Source organism: Anopheles moucheti, chromosome 3, assembly GCF_943734755.1.
Source record: "Anopheles moucheti chromosome 3, idAnoMoucSN_F20_07, whole genome shotgun sequence".
Taxonomy (NCBI): domain Eukaryota; kingdom Metazoa; phylum Arthropoda; class Insecta; order Diptera; family Culicidae; genus Anopheles; species Anopheles moucheti.
This window is the reverse complement of record NC_069141.1, coordinates 34,129,285-34,152,849: the sequence shown is the minus strand read 5'-3', so window position 1 is coordinate 34,152,849 and position 23,565 is coordinate 34,129,285. Positions and strand designations below refer to the sequence as shown.

At 45.3% G+C, this 23,565-nt stretch overlaps 2 protein-coding genes across 2 annotated transcripts; one reads left to right on the top strand and one right to left on the bottom strand.

Moving 5' to 3' along the window:
- Nucleotides 1-924: 924 nt before the first annotated feature.
- LOC128303394 (cytochrome P450 4C1-like) lies at nucleotides 925-3,397 on the bottom strand. Its single transcript, XM_053040332.1, has 8 exons — nucleotides 3,136-3,397; nucleotides 2,848-3,045; nucleotides 2,587-2,775; nucleotides 2,438-2,510; nucleotides 2,220-2,346; nucleotides 1,957-2,139; nucleotides 1,561-1,865; nucleotides 925-1,485 (listed from the first exon to the last, which is right to left on the bottom strand). Exons 1-8 carry the CDS (start codon nucleotides 3,311-3,313, stop codon nucleotides 1,209-1,211), a joined length of 1,530 nt encoding a protein of 509 aa, XP_052896292.1. The 5' UTR covers nucleotides 3,314-3,397; the 3' UTR covers nucleotides 925-1,208.
- A 17,284-nt stretch (nucleotides 3,398-20,681) lies between these two features.
- LOC128305304 (cytochrome P450 4C1-like) lies at nucleotides 20,682-23,312 on the top strand. The gene is made up of 8 exons (XM_053042686.1): nucleotides 20,682-21,009; nucleotides 21,080-21,277; nucleotides 21,369-21,560; nucleotides 21,757-21,829; nucleotides 21,911-22,037; nucleotides 22,124-22,306; nucleotides 22,491-22,795; nucleotides 22,861-23,312. Exons 1-8 carry the CDS (start codon nucleotides 20,829-20,831, stop codon nucleotides 23,153-23,155), a joined length of 1,554 nt encoding a protein of 517 aa, XP_052898646.1. The 5' UTR covers nucleotides 20,682-20,828; the 3' UTR covers nucleotides 23,156-23,312.
- The last annotated feature ends 253 nt before the right edge of the window (nucleotides 23,313-23,565 follow it).

The window sequence follows — 23,565 nt, the reverse complement described above, 5'->3', positions numbered from 1 at the left end:
ACACACACATACACACATCACGCTGTGCGTCTATTGTTATTCAACCGAAAAAGGGATGGAAAAAGGGGTGTGGAAATGGAAGAAAAATTTCAACGGTAATTTATTGTTGTTGTGCTGGAGGAATGTTTGGAAGGTTTCGAAAAAGGAATTACTCCTTACAATTTAATCCTAAAGGGAGATTGATGTTGTTTTTGAAGATCTTGTTCACCAGTGATCATGCCAAAAAGCTTCGTAACTGTATGTCAGTGTGTAACGATCGAGCAAATGAATGCAATTTGTAGCACAAAACCAATCTGAATCACTTTCGTAAAGAAAACTTTACTGTTATTTGATATTCATCATTTTTTCAATCAAATAGTTATAATAACGAACCCTTTAAAAAATTACCCGATTTTCTTACCTGCCATGGCATTGAACAAAGTTGATTGCTTCAGGAGAAAACCATCCCTACCAGTTTCCACGTTCCATGTTTTTCATTTGCTTATCAACTGCCGAGCATAACTCTGCCACTGCTACACCTTCGAGTCGCGGCTGCAGTATATTGACTTTCAAACTTTTGTCCCCCTCCCCATCCGGGGCACCGAAACAACATCGGCCACCACGCATTGTTGCAGTGTTGTGGTGCTTATTTTTGCTGCCCTGTTGCTCGTTCTGCTTTTGCAATCACAATTTGTTTGCATTTCGGATGAATTTCCCGTGCAGGTTTACCGTTCCATTGCTGCCGAGGACGACTGTGTACGCCGCGTTTTCCCTCGGGAATCGGATGCAATGCAAATTTAAGAAATGGATTGAATAATCAACGTGGTAGAGTCGAATGGGTAGGGCAGGGAACACGGAATATGCCATCTATTTATCTCCGTCTATCGGTCCGTCTGCATCGGTGCCGGGTGGGGATGTTTGCATTTGCACGGTGCCCCGTTGTGCCGTGGTTTGGGGGAAAATGAAATAATTAACTTGCCCGTGTACCGTGGCGATGGCGGGACGACGTTGAATATTTTATTTGCTTAATGCACGATGGATTATCGGCTTCACAGCTGTCGTTGCGATGCAACGGTACGATTGGTAGCCTCTTTCTTAAAGCTGGTATGCGCTTTATTAATCACTTAATTCCGGCACCACTGGGAGCGCAAACCGGAGCGTCTGGGTGTGCTTTATACAGCGCGAAGCGCATCCATCAAACACACGGCAATGGATGGGTTCAATCGATCCTAGTGCCCACGCTTCTCGAGGTACAGCAAAATGCCATCCTTCGGGCGGGTAATTAGTTCGTTCACGATTAGCTGCTCCGAGCGCGTCCGGTACGAGCGGATCCGGAAGCGGCGCAGTATGGCCGAAACGAGGCTTTTCTCTTCGAGCAGCGCAAACTTCTGGCCGATGCAGTTCCGCGGTCCAGCACTGAACGGGATGTACGCGTACGGATGCCGTCGTTCACTGTTTTCCGGCAGGAAGCGATCCGGATCGAACGTTTCCGCATCCGGAAAGAATCTGCCGGTGTGGAGGGAAAAGAAACGAGGCAATTGTAAAATTAGCAGCAGCCAACCGAAGGTGTAACCGTTCTACCGTTCGTCACGATGCACGTTGTACGTGTGGATGCCTATGATGGTTCCCGCTGGGACGTGGTACCCGCCGAGCGTAACGTCTTCGCTGAGGGTGCGCCCGAAGAAGGCGACCGAGGGGTAGAGTCGCAGTGTTTCCTTAAGGCACCGTTCGAGCAGCTTCATCTCGTTCAGGTCCTGCATCGTTGCCGGCCGGTCGCTACCGCCGAAGATGGAATCAATTTCCTGATGGACTCGTTCCTGCACTTCCGGATGGAGGGCGAGCAGAAACAGGGCCCAACTCATACCGGCCGTCGTCGTATCGTGACCCTGTGTGTGTGTGTGTAAAGCAAGTCGTTCAACATTGCAAGCGGAACGGTACGGTTTGTAAGTTATCTTTTCATTCCCGTCCGTGCCTTACTTCGAACATAAATGTGTCGACTTCTTCGCGGACGTCTTCATCGGTGAGGAGGCCGGTATCGGTAGCACTGCGAAGCAGCAGATCGAGAAATGCCAATCGTTTTCTGCGCCCGAATTCATTTTCCGTCGGCTGCTGCGATTCGTGGTCGTTCTGTTGCAACGCTAGCTTCCTTTCGCGGATGACCTGCCGTGGAAAGGATGAGAATGGCGGGTTGAGACCGATTTTCTATTTAATTGATACCGCTTGAATGGTGCAGCAATCACCTTGCGTGTGTAGCCATGCAGCACTTCAAGCAGCTCGCGTTGCTTTCTGCCGAGTGCGGAACGCTTAAATGTCCACTCTGGATGCAGCCAGGGGCGTATGAGCCGCTCGAGAAACAGTGAGCTTAATCTGCCAAAAAGGAAACACACACACACGAGCCAGGACAGCTCATTAGGCTTAGTGTCTCAAACGTGGGGATGTAGCATCGGGTGCGGCTTACTCGTAAACGGCGTTCACGTACGCGTTGTCTTCGCCGCTCGTTTGCGCGTGCACCTTTACGCCCATGGCCGTTTCTGGGGGAAGCGAATATGGTGAAAAGTGTACAAAGGGTTCCGGCATTGGATGCGGTACGGTACGGCTGGTACATACCGCAAATTACGTCCAGTGCGGCCTTCGTTATGAAGGGATAGATGTTCACCGGACGGCCGGTGTCGGCGTGTTGCTGCAAGCGTTCGACCAACACGGTCCCATTCTCGGCAAACACCTCGCAGAATCCATCGAGAATGTTGAAGTGGAAGGTCGGTGTAATGAGCTTCCGATGCTGGAACCAACGTTCCCCTGCAACGAAGACGGCAGCAGTTAGCGGAAGACGGGCCGGAAAACACAAAGCCCCACACAGAAACACAGCACCTTTCGATGTGAGCAAACCTTCGCCCAACCAGTCGGCCAGAAAGCGGTACAGGTTGGACTTTTCCGTGTGCTTGCTCGCACTGATGATCTGTTCGACGTACTCCGCCCGGCTCAGTCGTACCTCCGGCGTCATCCCCATCCAGATGCGATGAATTCCATCGTACTGGCGCGTTCTTTGATCGATCAGCGTGAATATCTCTGCGAACGCATCACTCTGCGGATTAGTTTGAACTGATGCTTTCTCCCCCCCCCGGGGGTGCCACACCCGAGAGAACCACAAGGACTTACCGTGGGACTTTTTGCCGAAAAACAAATACAGCGTACCGACGAATGGGTACGCTTTCGGGCCGGGTATCTTGTCGTAAATTTGGCTCATCTGTGCACGCCGGATCAGCCACTGTAGGGCGGGCATTACCAGCAGCAGCACTGCTACCGTGGCGTAGAAAACCGTCGTCAGGTCGGACATCGTTGCGGATGCGCGTCTTTGTTTACCGGGGAACCGGGGCTTTCGGACACCGGCGTTCGCACACACGGTACGCACGGTTCTTTTCTTTCGGCTTTTGACGGATGACTGACGTTTGTTTGCGTGAGTGCGCAGCGTGATCGCTGGCGCGATAATCATCTGCAACTGCTGCTGGACCGGTTCTGGGCAGGGCTGCTGTGAACTTCAGCGGGGGGGGCGGCTATCTGCGTGTGTGTGCGTGTGAGATTTGTTGTGGGACAAGCGAACGGTCATGATACGCTGTGATGGCCCATTCGCATTTGACGACTCACGCTGTGTGGTGGGTTTGGTGCGAATCGCTCCAGATTAATGTTAGGGTTATCTAATCTGCGCTTTTTTTTTCTCGCTCGAGTGGAAGTTATTAAACTCAATAGAGTTTTTGTACCAGACTGTTCAAAGCGTGCGGTTATGTGCTGACTAACGGTGACGTTGCGTTGCGCACATTAATTGCCAATCACAAGAGTTTAATTTAACAGCACTCTTGATACTGTTGATAAACATGGAGTTTGATTCTGGTTTACGTGCATATTATACCCTTCTGCTAGGAATATTAGTTACTTAACAAGTACTGATTGAGGTATTTTCAGAAAGTCTTATTTTTACCCAATTTTCATAAAATGAAGGTTCCTTAAAATATTTAGTCACTCCTAATGACTTTCTCAAAAAAAAAGTTAGTATCGACGATATGTCTACAGTTCGAACTTAACTTCGTTAGTTAGAACGTACCATCATCCCTTTTTCCATGGGGATGACCTAGAAAAACTTCACGACCTGAAATATGTCCGATGCCATTCTGATGAGATAACAGGTGGGTTGATAATTGTTGGGCTTATGATAGTAAAACACAATTTCTTGCAAAATAGTTTGTTTTTATTCAACATACTTTCAATTTTTCGATACCATTTTTGTAGTAGTATTTGTCCTAAGCTTCACAATAGGCCTCAGTTTCGGGGATCACTCGTTTCATCCGACGAAAATTTCTTCTCAGCGAGCATCCCTTTTGAGATGCGACAAAAGGAAATAGTCGCTGGGAGTCAGATCTGGGGAATACGGTGGGAAGGAGGTAGTAATTCGTAGCATAGTTCTTGAATTTTTGCCATTATTTTCACTGATTTGTGGCACGGAGCGTTGTCTTGGTGAAGCAAATTTTTCTTCTTCTTCAAATGTGGTCGGTTTTAGGCGATTTCGTCCTTCAAACGCTGCAATAACTTGATATACGTGTCGCTGTTAATTGTCTTTCCTTGACGAATTGACGCCGAATTGAAGCCGATTGACGAAAAAAAATTGACGCCATAAACTTGCCAACTGATTTTTTTTATAGATTTAAACAAAAACTGTATTTCAATATGAAATTTCTTAGTCTAAAATTCTATACTTAATAATTCCTCACTTATGTCTACATCGGGGTTTTGATTAACTGCATTTATGTAATTAATAAATTGTTTGAGAATCGCTCTTTTCTTGGTGGTATCAGGGAAAACTAGTTCTTCCCAGCTTTGAGTTTTTGTACAAATTGATTGTTTGGTAAATTTTAGAAAAAAATCCCAATTTTTTTTTCATCATGGGACAAGTTGCGTATTTATGTTCTAGCGATTCTATATCATTGCATTTTTCACATAGTTCCGAGTTTCTAATGTTCATTTTTTTAGGTGTTTCATTGTTGTGTACCTTTCCGTGAATTAAATAGAAGTAAAGGTTTTTCTGGTTGCTTGTCATATTACTATTGTGTAGATTTCTCCATATTTGCTTCCAATTTTTGGACGAGTATTGTGTACATATTTTCGGTTGTGGTAGTTGTCTTAAATAATGTTCGTAAATGCTCATACTTGATAAATTTTCTCTAATTTTCCTCGGAAGATATGCTGTTTCTTGTATAACGGATTTTATGCAAGGAAGGTTTGAAGCTGAAATATTGGGTGGATTGTCTGTGTTTTGCAATGCAAGCTTGGATATAGTGGTGAATTCTATAGTTTTTGTGTGTCTATTTGTCAACAGAGCTTTACGCTTCAGATCTGGCACCTGAAGACCAAGGCCACCTTCACTGATTGTTGCGTTTTCCCCGCTTTGGAGCAGGTTCATCGCGTCCTGTCCACTCGAATTACTCTCCATTGGACTTTGGAGTGTATTGGATCCAAGTCTCATCCATGATAACATATCGACGCAAAAACTCGGATTTATTTCGCTCAAACAGCTCCAAACACAGCTTCGAATCATCAAATCATTGTTGTTTCTGGTCAAATGTGAGTTCGCGCGGCAGCCATTTTGCACAGAGCTTTCTCATATCCAAATACTCGTGAACGATATGTCCAACACGTTCCTTAGACATCGTTAGGGTGTCAGCTATCTCGATCAACTTCACATTACGGTTGCTTTTATTAATTTTGTGGATTTTTTAAATGTTTTCTTCTGTAATGTTTTTCTTCTGGGCGTCCACTGTGTTCATCGTCCTCAAGGCTCATTTTACCACATTTTAATTAAGCATACATACCAATAATTGATGGTTGATTTTGGTGGAGCAATGTCCAAAAAATCTTCATCAAGCAAATTTTTGGCTTCAACTGTATTTTCCCCTTCAAAAAGCAATACTTTATCAATTCGTGAAATTCCTTCTTTACCATGATTTCCCAGAACACAAAATGCTCTAGCTCACTAGGTTATTGTCCAAATGCTGTCAAATTTTGGCAGAGCTCGTTTCAAGGTTGGTACAAACTGAAAATGATATGGATGGCAATCTACTAGCGCCATATATGTGTCAGGCCCAATTTTCAGCTAACCTGTTAAGTAAATTGTGAGTCTTATTCGCTGTACGATATAGAGTTCAATTCATATTTTGTAGTCCTTTCACAAATATGCGCTTAAAATCCTCTCAAACCTGGCTAAGATGGTTCCGTCACATATGAAAAAGGAACGTACTTTGTACTTAAAAAATCTGATAAAACTTTGGTTACCAGACATTATAGTCGCGGTATGTTGCAATGAAGGTGTAATGTCTGTTTTTTCCTTACATCATGCTAATAGTTCATTTTGTAGTTGTTTTTACATGCTTCCAATGATTACAATGCTCATTATAATCCGCAATGCACAATCCATACTTACCAGTAATATCAAACGATTGTAATTATTATAATCAAGCGACTGCTACAAAGCGTGAGGTGCATATTTTCTATTATTTGCTGCTACATTATCATCATTAACAGGAACATTTAATAAATACCAGTTTTCATGGCATCAAACAATCAGAAATGTTTTCCAGGGATTAAAAATAAAAAAATGCACATTTATTCATGTCTAATTATTTCCAGTCGGCAACGATACAACCACCCTTCGTGTGTAATATACACTCGTAGTTGCCACTGTTGCTCTGCTTGTTAGTTACGGTACCGGGAGTAGTCTATTATTCCATCCCGATCAAAGCACAGGTTCATTCGAACGGTTTATTATAATTACCTCACCCGATCATCCTGCACAATTTAGCCCATTTGATGTTAATTAATAACGAATCAATTGGGTGAAACAATTAACACTGAAGTAAATCGATGGAACGTTTCCCACCAATTCGACCAGTTACGGTGCTCGTTACGTTGTTTCGCAGTGCTAACTTGATGCAATGCAATACGGCACACGATGTGCAGATTCGAGTTGAAATACATGAGATTTTCTGTTGCTGTTATCGCATATAAACCATCGCAACCGTCGTTACCACCTTGCAGTGCAGCTAATGGGAAGCAATAGTGGGGGAAAAAAACTTTTCCACCTTCACCCGCGCTAACAAGGAAGTTACAAAAAGCTGTTATGATTGAAAGTTTGGATCAAGATTTTTCTTTTCCTTACGAGGAGTTTTCCATGGGCACGCTCGAACGAACGGTCAGGGAACATTTTCTGAACTGCTGATTGGGTGGCTGTCGGGGGAAAAAAAATCTTGAAAAGGCCAATCGCGGTGGAAAAGCAAACATCTGGTTAACTTCTGGCATCGAAACGAACGCTGAAGATTTATTTGCAGGGAAGTGCGTTGAGCGGTAGTTTGTGATGGATTTGTGCTAGCTAACGCTCTGCTTTCCTGCAGCTACATTGGTTATGGAAAAATAATACAAGAAATGGTAGACATAAATTTTAAAACAATACTCTTGGAGCATAACTAGTAAAATAGTATACTAAAAATCTGGCTAACGAAGCCATTAAAATTATGATGCCAGAAATCTAAAATAAATGCCATTAAAAGATGAATCAGTTACGGAGGAGTTAAAAGTTAAACAAGGTTTACTTCTTGAACCCTTTTAATAAAGAACACTTGCACTAAACAATGCCGGTTCATTAACGGAAGTCCTGGCAGGTTACGGTGTTTTACGGTACTTACATTACAGTACGCACTTCGGTAGCCACGTTTATGCTTACTGATCCATTAACAAGCTCTTTGATGTTCTTCGGGCTCACCCACTGTGTTGGGTCATTTCGGAGGCGTTAATGATGATTAAAACTTTTAAAAAGACCGTATAACATTCACTATCATCAGCACGAACTGACGATGCGCGCGCGCCGGGGGGGGAACGCCGGCCGAAGGTCACCAGAAACAAATATTATGTCATCCTTTGCTCCCGACTAGAGCGAATGGAGGGCAAAGCAAAGCACAAACAAAAAAACATGCGACAAATTGAAAAATTTATCACCACACGCCCTACCAGTGTCACATTATTTGAGCACATTTTACGACTGCACTGCAAATATTGTCGTGTACGTGCGCATCCAGTCACCGGACAACTTCCGCTTTTTCGCGGTTTCCGCATTTCGATCAGCCCGACACACATACACCCCATTTGCTGGCTACCGGGTGCTACGGTTAATGGGCTGTAAAAGTCAGTGTAAAATTTCATCACACAATACAGCCCACAAAACCCCAGATGGCTAGCGGGAAACGTTTTTTTTTTCCACAACCATGCTCACAAATCGCGATTTTAATCTATTCTTGGAAAAAAAACGGATGAGACTGGCCGGCCCGAAGCAGGGAATCGTCTCACATTGACATGTCATAAACCATTGACACCATAATGACTGGTGTCATCCTGTTGTGAGGTGCGTGATACAACGACGGCCATATTTCGCGTGTGCCTTAGCGTGGCCTGGAATTAGGCCTGGAGTAGGCCTCCCTTTGTCTCTGGTGGCGAATCTTTTGCAGTAAGTTCGGTAATTCACTTTGCTTAATGGGTGTTGGGTGTTCGAAGAGATGATTTCGGCGGTGCACGATCTCCCCGCCGTAGTAGTTCATTATGGAGCATCGTTTGCCGGCCCAGTGTCCCGTCAATGGTGGGATGGTGATTTGGATGATGTCGTCGAAAATTACTGCCCTGGCTGGCGATCGGGGATCGGGCGGAGGGGAATTCACGACGGGGACCGACCATCCTTGGCGAATGTCTCGAGACGAGATGGCACTCGTTTCCTTTCGTTCGGCCAAAAGGGATGATGATGCTCCAGAAATGGGTGTTAGCATTTCCGGGGCAGAGGGGTTTGCGAAAAGGGATGCGAATAATGGGGGCCCGCCTTTATTCGTGGGATGCATAATCCGGTGGACATCTGGTTTTTATCTTCGTTCCTACAACTCATTTTGCACATCCATTCCAGAAGCACGAGCACGAGCTGGCGGTTAGGGAGGATGCCGGGGCTAGTTTTTTTTTCGCTTCGCTCCGAGACATGATGAAGTAATCCTTGCTCGGTGAGGCTGATGAGCAAAATGGCTGAAGTTCCGTAGTTGGAAGGTGTGATTACATGAACAGCGAGACTCGGTATATGCTGGCAGGCAAAGAATGGTGGATCGTGATTAGTAATGCAGGACACACGGCTTACATGAGCATTCGCAGCCGTGGTCGATGGCTTCAGGTCGTGGGATTAAGGAAGTTGAACTCGGAAACCTTTCCAATTAATCATGATTTTTCAAAGACGCGTGTTTTTTCCCGTCATCATTTGAGGGCAGGGCAGCTTTTACAACATTTTATGCAAAGAGAAATAAGTGCACGCGACGAAGCTTACGTATAATCAAGCGGAATAGGAAGAAGGAGCATGCTTTTATATTACTTGATTTGTAGTAATTTATTCTTATCATGGTAAAGATCAAACTCGTTGGTAAATGAGATGAAAAAAAGTAACTGTAGCTAACCGGGCGAGCATGCCGCTGGTACTCTAATTTAATAAGAGTTCCTTCCCAAAATACCCCCGGGCATGCGAAAGTCGGACCGAAAAAGTTGCTGCAACCTTGAAACCCCACCAATGGCCCGGAAGAAAAATCACCCCCGAAGTATTATCATGTCGGAAATTCAATTAAATGATTGAATTTATCTCATCACACAGTTTCAGCTGCTTTTGGCGTGCGGCGGTTCTGGGGACATTTTTCCCCGGGTCCTGCAAGTGGGCCAGCCAGCAGACGGGATGCTATTGTAGTACAGTTTGAATGATTAGAGCCCATGTTGGGAGAGCTCTGAGGGAACCAATTTGTGTCAGCAGGAATTGGGGGGAGCCGAATCACGAAGGACGACGCAAGGACACAATGGGTCGTTCGTTGATGGTCGTTCCGGGTACTCCTCGCTGGTCACTCAGTTTGTGCGAGAGGATGCACGGCCAGGGCATAATTTCCATAATGAAGTAAACATATCTGTTGTTTATCATGGGCGTGTGTGTGCCGGTTCGTACGTGCCTGGCAGGGCCCGGGTGGGCCCGGGCGCATCCGGGCCTTCTTGATTTGACTCTTGAGCGTGGACGGAGGGGACCAAGCTGATAGTAATATTCCGTTCCACTGCGTTCGTTCGGACGTGTTGTGAAGCCTCCACGAAAGGGACATAGGCCGTACAACGGCATGTGATTGTATTGGGCGTTGTTTTCCGACGAACTAGCATGGTTGATTTTGGGACCGTTCGTTTGGTTCGGTGCGTTTATGCGCCCGTATTGAAGTGTGGGTATATATGTGTGTGGGTGTTTTATTTAGGTTATCGCTTCGCCAGCAAGAGTGCATGCGGATGATGGTGCGATTGAAGAGGTTCCGTGTAATTAAATGTGTGGATGACATAAGGATAATTACTGGAACGTTGCCACATTACAGATTCGAAAGGATAGAGCGATGCGTGAGGTAATTTATTTTACATCCATATTGGAAACCATCGGTACGTTGGAGTACTGAGTTTGGTTTAGTAGGTTTAGTAGAATTATAGAAAAATTTTAATAAAAATTTGAAAATATATCTGAAATGGAAAGTAGAGTTTCGTTTAAACAATTTTCTTGTCTGTCACTGATTTGGCGGATCTTGTCCCTTTCGTCTTTTTGGTTAATGATAACACACTAGGAGTTGGTAGTGTTAACTTCAAATTTCTGCATAATTTTACTTTAACGTATTAAGCATTCACAGTGCCTAGAAAACATCCTGTTAGAATTATTCAGCTTTTGATACACATAGCTCGGGAAATGATGCCAGCATTCCTAGTGTCAACGCTGGATTGCTTTTCATACAACATTTTGCATACATTTAGGCGCGTACATATTGCCCAACGTTCAGGTGTGATCAATCTGATATAGTCCTTAAATTATTTCTACATCAAATTTCGGCACTCGCTCTATCGACATTATTCATTTCAACTCAGTATGAACTTCCTTTCGAGCTGACCTGATATCCGAGCGAACACTCGTTGCTTCCAGGCCAGTTCCAGGCAGTTTAGTTGGCAGTCCTGTACCACGGTTAAAAAAGTCCCGATACGGTCGAGACAATGGTTTCAGCCCTGGCCGAAGTCGATTGTTGCGAAATGAAGCGCTCGTCTCTCGGATATTATGCCAATCACGAACACAAGCTCCGGGAGTTGGCGAATAGCCTTGAACGTACAAACAAAGGCACACTGGTACTAGTGGCCGCCCTAACCTACCGTACGAATGCATGTACGTACGTTTCGGGTGAACCTTGCCACAGGCGAGCCGGTGAAATGCAATCAATCGCCACTGTTTCGCTTTATGACTCTTTGGTTGTTTCCGAAGCACGAGGGCCTGGTTGCAGCCGGCTCAGCCGGGCTCCGTGTTGTTGATCGTGGCTAATAACGTAAGCGGCCGGCTCCTGCTTTTGTTACCACCGAACGCACGGGGCCATACTGTTTTCGGTTGGCCGGTTGGTGTTTGATTTGGCTACAACCGTGGCGCTATCCCGTGGGCGTTCGGGGCAGGTTTGTGCCGCTTTGCTGGTGAACATCTGCTGGCCAGAAAGGGATCGTTTGTAGCCTTAAGTTCGACGGGATGTGACTTATTAGCTTGATTCGATAAGCGTTATTGGATCTTTGGCGTGATTGAATGTTGGACGAAATAGAACGTTATTGGCTGGTAGTTTTATCAATGCGATCGAAGAGGAACAGTTGTTAAACACTGACTAATATAGTTCAATAAGTGTAACTAATTTAAAATAATTTTAAGCCTTTCCAGTTTCTCTTTACGAATTTCCAAAACTGGCACTAAATACTGATAATAAGTTAAGTAAGTTAATAAGTAAATGGACGTACAAATGAATGAAAACAAACGATCAAACGTGATTGATGCTATTGTTCATTGTTTGTTGCATAGATTATCCATCATGATATCACTCCCACATTAGCAATAATTTTCAAGATTATTGTTTATCATTGCATCTGTCAATCAGTGACCACCGCTGCCTTCCCACGTCAAACTGTGAATTTGTGTAATAAACCTGCAATCAAACCCATTTTTGCATGCTCAGCAGCGAGCGAGAAAAATGCTCGCCATAATAACATGTAAATCATACGGAAAAAGGCAGCGGCGAACAGAGGCGAAAAAAGAAGTCGTTTACACATTCGCATATCCATCAGGCGTGTGATCCGTGGTCTGTGCGAACCCGGGCTACGGTTACGGTACTGTGCCTGTGAGTAAAATCATTGCAGTAGTAACATAAATTATTCCAAGCATGTGACTGATTGATTTATGATACTGTCAGCCCGACGTTACGACCTCCCTCCGAGGGGAAGCGGCACCGAGATTGGCATAGTTTCAGCGATAGTGGTTCCTGGGAAGAAGGTTGCAGAAAAATCCCCCCCCTTTCGTGCCCTTTCTTCAGCATATTCGGCCCATCCATTGCACGTCCCATTTGATGCGATGCTCCATAGGCCTTAAAACATGTGTCCGACCATTTTTGTGGGTCATGGGCGACAAGCGACGGTTGCTCCCGTCGCTCGACTGACAGGGCAGAAGTTCATCAATTGTCACCGTCACCTCGCGCAGCGGGCGTTGGTTTATGGGCATTGGGGATGGGCACTGCTCTATTTGGCACCCTGCTGCGCAAGGGGTCAAACGCGTATTATTGGGATAGTGCGTATATAAGAGAACAAACAAAAAAATAGCGAAACACATCACAGTTCCTCCACATTATCCAGACTGACGAAGACTCGCCAGTCGCTTCCCGTCACAAAATCCAACAGAATGGTGAAGCGTATATTTTTTGTTAGGTTCCTTTCGCACGTCAGTTGCAGTACCGAATGCGGGATGCGTAAGATTCGCGCCACATTTTGACGCCGTGGCTGACCGCGGGGCTGTGGTGCACATCCCGCAGCGGGTGGGTTTTTTGTTGGCGCTGTGGTAGTATGCGCAAGATAAATAGCGTAAATGAGCAGACCAGCTGCGATAGACCAAGCAGGCGCTGCCCTGGTAACTAGACCGATAATAAACCATTTGAAAGTAATGGGGTTACGAGAGTGTTCGTAAGAGCTTACAATCTCTACTCTGCAACCTGCATTGCCATGTTTGGATAAGTGCTCAAGCGCGGTGCAAGTGGGGTTAATTATGGTTGTAAAATATTTAACTAATACCACACTGATAATTATTTGCATGAGGAACATTACCATCCAGATTTGTTTGGCAACAGCATTTTGAGTTATGCTTTTTTCATTATTACGATCATAAAAATAATTGAATTGCGTGTTTAGAATAATTAAAAATAATTGTGGAATTTCAAGCAATCGGTTTATTGTTCATGGATAGCGCCTAAATGTAGGCAATGCATTAAGCTTTCGGGTGTAATAACATAATTTTCGTTCCAGGCTGGGTGTTTTGGTAAAAGCATTTTTGTATTGATGTTTTAACTCCCGAAAAAGCTGAAAAGAAAAACATTGTGATAGTTTAAAAATGACAAAAATATCGTAAAACCAGCAGTGCCACAACAGCTTTTCATACGCTGTAACAATGAGTAGGAAGAAATGGCTAAGCTCATACATAAATCAGATTGTATTTTGCATTTTGTTACATGTCGTAAAATATGTCCCATCCGGTAGTGATACAGTGCGTGCGGATAAGCAGATAGCGTGGTGAAGCGAAATATGATTTCTCCTTTCGCTTTATTGCCGATAGGGGCTTCCTTTGTGCTGGTGTGCACCAGTAAATACTTCTTCCCCCGATTAGACAACGGGTTCAATATTACCGAAATGTGTGTGTTTTTTTTTTTGTCCCTATCTGCCGAATCTCTTCCCTTCATCTACGGCGATTCGCTTTGATAGGCGCTTTAGTTACGATCAGGATATTCTAGCGGAACGGATAACAACGGTGGAAAAAAATAAGAAAAATCGACACAAAGCTCCCTCATCAAGGGATGGCTCTCTTTATTAGTTCCATTCCGGTGAATGTGTGTGTGTGTGTATTTGGATGCGTTTGCGGCAAACAGCTTCACCGGCACCGGAAAACGAGAGTCATAAAGTACAGACCAAGTGGTAAGTCTTTTGCCCCGATAAGGATTATTCGTTCCTTTTGAGCCCGGGCATCATCATAAAGTGGTGGCTTCGGCAAAAGCCAACGCCAACGCCGGCCACGACGTTCCACATTTCCGGTCACATTTATATTTTCCCGGGCCCCGGCCAGCGGGGCGATATTTCCGGAAATGATTATAGTTTGGATATAGGCCATTCACCGGGTTTTGATGGGCGGTACTGAGCGCGGTCATTCGGTTGCGGTGCGGTGACTTTCGTTCGCCAAGAATGTCCGTGAAAGTGGACGGAAAATTGTTTACGTTTCGTGTTGTTTGTGGTGTTGGTGTGGTGTCGCGAGGATCGGGGGTGGTTTACAAGCGACGCAATAAAAAAAACGGAAAACCGTCACACTGATTCGCGTCGGGACGATGAATGTCTTAATTGGATGATTTATGGACAAGGGAAATGATAAGCCATATTTTGCGGTCTGGTGCGTGCGTTTTGTGATTGTCATCTGTGTGTTCACTTTCTAATGTCTTATTAAACAACGCGCTGATGGATTGTGTGCGGCGGGATGATTAAATCGTTGTTCTTTTTGCAATTTTTTTGTTATTAAACTTTAGCATCATTTACTGGGGGTATTATAAAATGTTGTATTACATACTGCACAGTTCAATTAATTGTTTATCAGACGGCGTATGGCTGCAATTTTATTATGTTCTCCAATAGCACCGGCCATGTTCGATATCTTCCTTCAGCTGCCGCAAACTCTTTAGTCAGTGGAATGGGTTTGGAAACCGACCACCAACGCTGGCCATGTCATGTCAGAAGTTTGTCAGTGAAAAATGCGACATACCTTCACAGTTGACAGTTCGTGGGCGAGGAAAACCGTGATAACCGTATAATGACCACCATCATTATAGCGATTCTCACCAATTACGTGCTAATGTTTCTGTTCGCCGGAAGTGCGTTTACGTGTTAAACGTTCGACCCGTTTCATCGCTGCTGGACATTCATTGCATTGCTTTTGTAGCTGGTACAAGCTGGTAGCTTTGGGTGGAATGCGTACACGGGAACAAGCACTTGGTTATTGATCATAATTTGCATGTAGTGTTTTATTTGAATGGTGGTATACCTTGATTGCGGGAGTGGAGTGGAGAGTGGAGAAATTCGATTGGTATTTAGCTTTATAAAGCTTTTCTTTTTCATCAGGGATGATGGCCAAACCGTTTTGCTTGTCTTATTAAGTTCTCGCGAGGTGGGTTGGGGCCGGTTTTTACACGAACGGATCGGTCCAAAATCCCATCCGGAGCAATCCCCCGTAGCGAGGACTGACTATCCGACTAGGTGGTAAAATAAGTTGATGATAAGACTAGGCCGTTCAAAAGAAAAAAAGATCACGTGAGGAAAATTTGATGATAATGACCCATACTTAGTTTAATAATATATTTCTTTTTTGGAGCGGTGCTGATCTTCACATGACATCGACGGTCCAAAATTTCATCTAAACTAATCCACCCCGTACGAAGGCCTGATTATCCCGGTATGGGCAAATAAAGTCAAAAAAATCCACAAATGGCAGCCTTAGTTAGATCTCTTGAGGTTCTTGTGCCGATAAACACGAAAAAGATTTATTTCTTTTGGTAGCCTGCTTTGAGCTTATGACTTGTCTATACCGCGCCTGAAGGTATGCAATAGAAAGTTTTTTGGGCGTTTTAAAGAAGAGTAGGCGCAGTTCAATTTTAAGAAGCTGTTGGTGTTAATTTGCCGAATGATACATTCCTGGGAATTTTTATAAAAAGGCATTCAAGCTAAGGTATTAATAGTAAAATTGGATCATAATAAATACGGTCCATTAAACGGCTCTCCATTGTCCACGAGAAGCAATTTGTCTCTGCTGAAGCACACGTAATTTGGTTCCGTTTTTTCCAGTACTGATTGAATTTAAACATGATTCTATTAATGTATTTCTCCCAAGGAAAGTCATTACTACAATCGGCAGCATATTGGCTACGGTGCGTGTATGTAAATGCTGTGAAACTGCTGCAGCCCACCGTGTCCAGCCCTTCCGGCTCCTCCAGACTCTTAAACAGATTACATCGAAATTAATATGCCCACGAGCCCGGCGAGTCATCTGCATCGGAAATGGAGCGAAATTGAAAACGCCATCATAATGAATTGAGTTTCGCTAATTTAGGAACCCTTTGGCACGACATTAGTTCCGCGCTGGGCGTACGAGCTCGGGTTGAAATAAATCGTAATCGTTGAATTCAATTAATATTCTTAATGTGCCGCACCCGACCCTGAAGATGGGCACGATACAAACCGTGCCGCTGCTCGCCGGTGCTCCTTCGTTCGAGCGGGCTGTCAATAGACATTTTCCGAATGAGGAGACCCACTCGATGGCATGCAAATTAAACTTTCCCTATGGCGTCCGGGTGTCGGGGAGCGCCTTTTTAGGAGCGAAAGTTTCCAAATCCCTTTTGTTAGAACAATCGAGCTTCCGTTGCTCGGTGCTGGCTGGCTGGTATGGAGTAGGGACGTGGCGAACCGTTTTGTCTTCCATGTGTACGCGCTGGGAAAGCTTCTCAGTCGAATAGTTCTACAATACATTCCCACACAGAGCCACACAGCGATACGCGGACCCTTCGCTTCTAAATGGGTTCCTCTGCACTGGCGCTGCACCGAGCGCTAGCGATAGCGAGAAGACGATCGTAAATTAAACCATTATAGCCTTTCTCGAGTCTCTAAATTGTTGGCTCCCTTTCCACCCCGAAGGGATGGGAGCTCACCGTGGGAAAACCGTTTTGCACATGGGTTACCATATCGTTGGTGCGGATTTTCCGTCGGTTCGAACGACGAACGGTTCACCCGGAAAAGGGTTTCGAAGGCCGAACTTTTGCTGCTCGGTGTGGGAATCGCAGTAAAATTTGGAAAATTACTGCGTAATGAATTTCAATGATTGTCCTCGGCGGTTTTGCACCAAGCATACGAGCAAAGTTCCCCGGGGGGGGGGGCCGGGGGTCGAGTGCAGGAAGTGTTACGGAGATGGTTTTGATTCGGATGCTGCTAAGCTTTCGCTTTTTGGTCCGACAATGCAAAAGTCAAAACAATACGAACCGAATTTTTAGCCTTGAGTTTTCGGTTACGATTGTGCACGGGTTGGGGACTGTTAGGGGACTGTTAGGGGACATGTGGTGCGAGGTGCCCAATTGCTCTTCTGACCGTTGGAACCACAGGCGAATGTGTACGGTCGGTGAGAAATAGTGCGATGGTTTCTGGTGCTAGACGTTTGAGGTTGAATCAGAAGAACCACGGTTAGAGTCGTTTCTGCTCGACCGAGTGTGTATAGCATTGAAAATATGAGCTTGCGGTTGTGTCGCTTGACGGAGACGGAAGCCTGTTTTTCACGGCAGGAGTTTTGAGATTTGGAGAATGGAGTTCAGGAACTCACCGTTGAACCTGGCTGTTGTGAGAATTTTATGTGGTTTTTTATGGCAACGTTTTCACTAAATTATAAGTGCTGGGTGTGTAACGCGCCCGGAACTTTGAAAGCGCCTGAATGTATGCAGTGTATCCGTGAAACGTAACGAAGGGGAGGTTTTATAAAGAAAAGGGAATGAAATGTTTTATTTTTAATCTGCCAAATGCAGCAGAAAGATATGGAAATGAATGATAAACAACTTAGGCTGATAACGCTCGAATATTTGCAAATTATTGGTCACAAAATGAATTTGATTTTATGAGACATAAAATTAATGTTTTAATTACTTAAGACATTCCCGATCTTTCCAACCCCTTGCAGTGTTATTCCCAGTAAACAAATCATTTTGCAACAAGGAGCTGCTTAATATTTGGAACACATCTTACTTTGGCCATTATTTATAGGCATCCTTCAGTGTTAATTCGTCATCACATAAACAATCTGCGCTTGGCCCTCTTCATCAAGCTACTTAGAAGAAATCAGGCCGTCCGTTTTGGCGAACGGGTCGCTCCCGTACATGGTGCTGGAATTAATCTTGATCTTTCGAACCAGCAGCAGCAGAAGTAGCAGCAGCTGGTGGGCTTTCTCCCTGGAAACATCTGTCACAATCAGACCATCCGTCTTGGGCTTCGGGAAGCGGCTTTTACCGTGAGATGTACAATTTAACCGAGCCACTCCGTTTGGCGACGGTGCCTAAAGCTTGCCTCTCGGTGGGCCTTGCACGAAAGTGGAGTAAACTTTGCACACTTCAAGCACAACCGGTTCTCGCTTCGTAGACTGCTGCCGTCGACATCTTCAAGCGTTCCGGCAAAGGGATTCGGAGTTCCGGAAGATGGTGTCGAACCACTGGTACAGCATATGGTACACTAAATTTCTTAATTATGGATGTGTACGGTGGTGCCTTTATCCGGTTGTGCGCCGGTCACCGGTTGGTAAATGAAGACAAACATGCTGTCGGAAACAGTAACATTTAAATTAGTGTCGGCTGGAAAGGGAGCCACAGAACCGCTTTGAAGGGCCGATTTGTATGCGGTATCCGTGGTGCTAAGCCCGTAGCTTGTTAAATCATTTGGCTCCAGGGAAGCAGCTCTCCCATTTCGCTGTGCAGTTGTTAATGGCGCGAGAAGTCAGTAGCAAGTGTAGAATGAACATGGAAAAAGCTATGCTACCGTCATGCTCAAGAGATACATAAAGAAGGGAACGGAATTGAAAAGCGATAGTGAAGCGATGAATGGATAATGGAGAAGTTGCATCAATTAGAAATGGATTTCGGTGAGGTTAATACGTAACGAGCGGGACGCTCAACATGTTTCCCTCCGGCAGCTATTCGAGACTATCTTCAACAATAGGGCGAAAAACAAACATGCGATAAGGTGAAGCTTACACGCTTGGCCAAATTTTCCACCACAGTTTTGAGGCAAACATAGAACGTTGTCAGCTTTGTTGCTCCTCAAACGAGACGAACGAGTCATTCTGCTGGTGGTGGAAAATGGATGCGCTCCACGATTCCATCACTATGTCGTCGATGATGGAACACGGTTTTCCATTTAACTGTCAGCGACGTGCACCTACGGTACAGACGGCTGGCTTCTGCTAGGCACGACGAGTTGTCGGGGATGTGATGCGATTACCGCAAACAAGCTGCATCATTTTACCGGGACATGTTTTCGATTATTAACGATGGCCAGTGCTGTTCGGTAAACCGTCCCGGTTTGGTTGTGTCTGGGAGTGGGATATTGATATTGAATTGAAGGTATCTTTAATTTCACGACTTGTTTTAACACACATGCAGTAGAAGTTAGGCAAAAAGAATATTTAATCGAGAATAGATATCTTCAAGAAGATTACTGAGCTTTTGGAGCACTCGAGGAACTGAAATAAACATAGCCTTAAAACAGATAAATCCACAATGGTATAAAACATCACAAGAAATGGCTGTACCGGTAGAGTAGACCAAACAACTTAAGAATCAATTTACTAGTTTTATTGATCAGGCCAAGGTTTGTGTAGGATAGAATAATAGCCAAGATAGGGGTTCGCCCAAGGTCTGTGTAGGATAGAGGTCGAGTAATATAGAGCAATTTGACAAGTAGCCAAAAGTTCGTTACACGTGATTTGACGTTTGGACGCCCTTTTCCGTTCACATGTTTTGTGTGTAGTTGTGTTGATTAATCGGGATATAGTAAACAAGTAGGCTAGACGCAAGGAATCTTACACGGGCGACGAAATGTCAAATTAAATCCAAAATGGCGAACCTCTATCTTGGCTATTACTCGACCTCTATCCTACACAGATCTTGGGTTCGCCATTTTGGATTTCATTTGACGTTTGATCGCCCGTGTAAGATGCTTAATATGCTCGCTCACACTCTCTTATCGTGGTATTAGTGACACTTTTTCCTTACGTCTAGCCTACTTGTTTACTATATCGCAAAGTTTTACAATTTACAAAGGGCGTCCAAACGTCAAATAACGTGTAACGAACTTTTGGCTACTTGTCAAATTGCTCTATATTACTCAACCTCTAGCCTACACAGACCTTGGGAACGGACTTTCTTTTTGAAGTCTTTCGCGATAACTTCAGCGACCACTACAGCCGCATTCCTTCGTCAAACAAACGATACGTTAGAGTTGTTTACGCACAGTGATATAATATGGCGAAGATTGTTACAAATTACGGTCAAACGTGTCGCCATTGAATGACGCGCCATAAATCATTTGAATTATGCATAATCATTGCCGGCCGTATGGTACGTCCGCCAGCGAACGAACCGGTTCAATGCGGTCCAGCGACCATCCGCCGAAACCTTTGAACCTTTGGGTTGAAGATGCGTCGCGTGCGTTTGCTAGCGAGACATCCAGCTTGGTTCTCAACTTCTCGAAGCACGACGGCGCTTGTACGCTGTGTGGTTGGATTCGGTTATCTGCTTCAGCATTTTGAGCGTACACGCGACCAGTTGTTGGTTTGTGGGTCATAAGAAGCGAATGAGCGATAAGAGGAAAGATGCTATGATGTGTAAGTTATCACCTACTGCTGTCAGGGTGTACACGATGACTTACAATCGTATCATCATCTACCATAAGACGGGTTTACGAGATGGAATTGTTGCTCAGTTGCTGTGCATTCGCCGGTCGGTGAGCATGGCAGTTTAAAGACCAACCTTCTTCAAAGAAAGTGTGAAGGGTATGCTAGTTATCTCAACGCAGCTGTATCTACCGGTGCTAGTATTAAGCAGATAATCAATATTATTGTTGGCCCCAAATTGGACCAATTTGACAGTGCGGTGTGTATCAAAATGCTCAACGGGGATACGGTTGTGCTCGTGCAGTTGGCACTGGTAGTGCTTACTTTGGTGCCCTTTTTGAGATGGTTCAAGAAAAGAATCCAGCTGCAGAATGTAATGGACAAAATTCCTGGCCCCAAGGCTTACCCGGTGGTCGGTACGATGCACTCCTTTATTGGGAAAAAGTCGGAAGGTATGCGAGAGCTTTACTTTAGTGGGGAAACACTTATCAAACATACTTATGTGTGTGTAAAATGCTGTAGAAATTTTCTATATCATTGATCAACGCACCCGTGCCTACCCGGGAATTCATCGGATTTGGAACGGATTCACACCGGAGGTGCGAATTAACAAGGCGGAGTACGTAGAGAAGCTCATCTCCTCCAGCCGGCACATCGAGAAGTCAGCGATGTATAAATTCCTATCCGCCTGGCTTGGTCAGGGTCTGCTAACCTCAAAAGGTAAACCCCCACGCCACGAAATGGCAGCATAACTTGAAGCACTTCAGGTTCATCGTGTACGGGGTGGGCTCCAAATTTCTCAACTCCACAGATGATCGATGGTTTCAGCACCGACGACTCATAACGCCCACATTCCACTTCAACATACTCGAGGGCTTCTGTGAGGTGTTTGCCGAGCACGGTGCACAGCTGGTGGAGCAGCTGTCGGTACAGGCCGGAAGTAGCAAACAACCGATCAACGTGTACCCGTTCATTACGAAGGCGGCCCTGGATATTATTTGCGGTGAGTAACGAACCACCGGAATTGAGTTGTGGGGAAGGAAACAACCGAGATGGCGATGGGTAAAAGGTCTTTCTGGTGCTTCTGATGAAGCTACTTACACGTCATGTTTTATTATTATTTTTCTGATGATTGTGCTTCATCTGGTTCGGGTCGGTCTGGGTCGGTGGTTGGTTTGTTTGTTTGCTGGCGCGTACAGAAACGGCGATGGGTGTGAAGGTGCACGCACAGACTAGTGGTATGGATAATCCGTACGTTGCGGCTGTGTACGAGTAAGTAAGCCCGGTGTACCACTCGGTGGTGTGAGGGAACTAAGATTAATGTACCTGATTTACCAAAACCCCATCCCGTAGCCTGAGCGCACTGATACAGTACCGTGTGGTGAGGCCCTGGCTTCATTCGGACTTTATCTGGAATAGGTCGCGTGCTGGCCAGCAATACCACAGAGCAGTAGCCGAGGTGCACGGATACTCTAGAAAGGTAGCAGGGAGTAGATGAAACTGATATAGTATGTAACTAAAAACTCATTAAATGATGCAAATATCACTGTTACGCTTGCGTGCTAGGTTATACGCGAGCGACGTGAAGAGCTGAAGCAACGTCCGGCGAACGAGGGCAGGGCGGAGGAATGGGACAGTGGCCGGAAGCGACGGCTCGCCTTTCTCGATATGTTGCTGCAGAGCAACGAGCAGAGCAACCTGCTCAGTGACGACGATGTCCGGGAAGAGGTGGACACGTTTATGTTCGAGGTGAGTGACGACACCGGGGACGAGACAGCCCGCAAAACCGGTACTCAGTTGAATAGCATACCAACTGTCACCGTGAGGACATTGCTTTCAGCCGTGAGCTCATGTTTCTTTCACCGTTTACCGTCCTCCAAAACCATCCTGCTCCCGTACATAAAAAAAAAATAAACGGAACACTGGAACACAGGGACACGATACGACCACCGCTGGGATGTGTTGGGCGTTGTTTCTGCTCGCACTTCATCCGGAAATTCAGCATCAAGTTCAGCAGGAAATTGATTCGATCTTTGGCGAGTCGAACCGGGCCCCATCGATGCGGGATCTGAACGAGATGAAGCTGCTGGACCGGTGCCTCAAGGAAACGTTACGGCTCTACCCATCCGTGTCCTTTTTTGGCCGTACGCTCAGCGAAGACATTACGTTCGGCGCTTATCACGTCCCGGCCGGCACGATTGTCGGTGTGCATGCGTACCACGTGCATCGGGACGAGCGGTAAGTGGAAGGGACCGTACCGCGTTTCACCCACTAATTCTCACCCCCTCCCCCGATTTGCGTAGGTTCTTTCCCGATGCAGAAAAATTCGACCCGGACCGTTTTCTGCCGGAGCAGACGGAAAAACGACACCCGTACGCGTACATTCCGTTCAGTGCCGGGCCACGGAACTGCATCGGACAGAAGTTTGCACTGCTCGAGGAGAAGAGTGTCGTTTCGTCCATACTGCGTCGGTTTACCGTCCGGTCAGCAAAGACACGGGCGGAACAGTTAATACAGCACGAGCTCATCACCCGACCGAAGGATGGAATTTCGTTGTACTTTGAGCCAAGAAGTGGCGTGAATGTCAAGCAGGCTTAGTAGTTGCGGTAGGTTTGGTTCGAGCGCTGGGCATGGGCTGGGTCCGTTTGCGAGTTTTATTGGGCACAACGCTTCACAATTTCGTGTGGGATCGTGAACGTGATTTCGAGACGAAATAAAGGCTTGCATAAGTTAATGGGCATATTTATCAATTGGAATGTGGATTGATGGAGTTTGTGGTTGTTTTTTTTTTGTTGATTTTCACTTTTAGACCTATGACTCTGGGTTCATTTGGGCTAAGAGCAACAACGGCACTCTAAAGAGCTCGGTTGAAGTAAACAGACGTCATGCAATGATTAATGTTTCTAGGAGTTTTTTGTAGAAGTACTCATACACGCAAAAAGGAAGTATTTTACAATCGTTGCATATTTAATTTTGTCTGTCTTTGTCATATAAGCCTAAAGTTATGC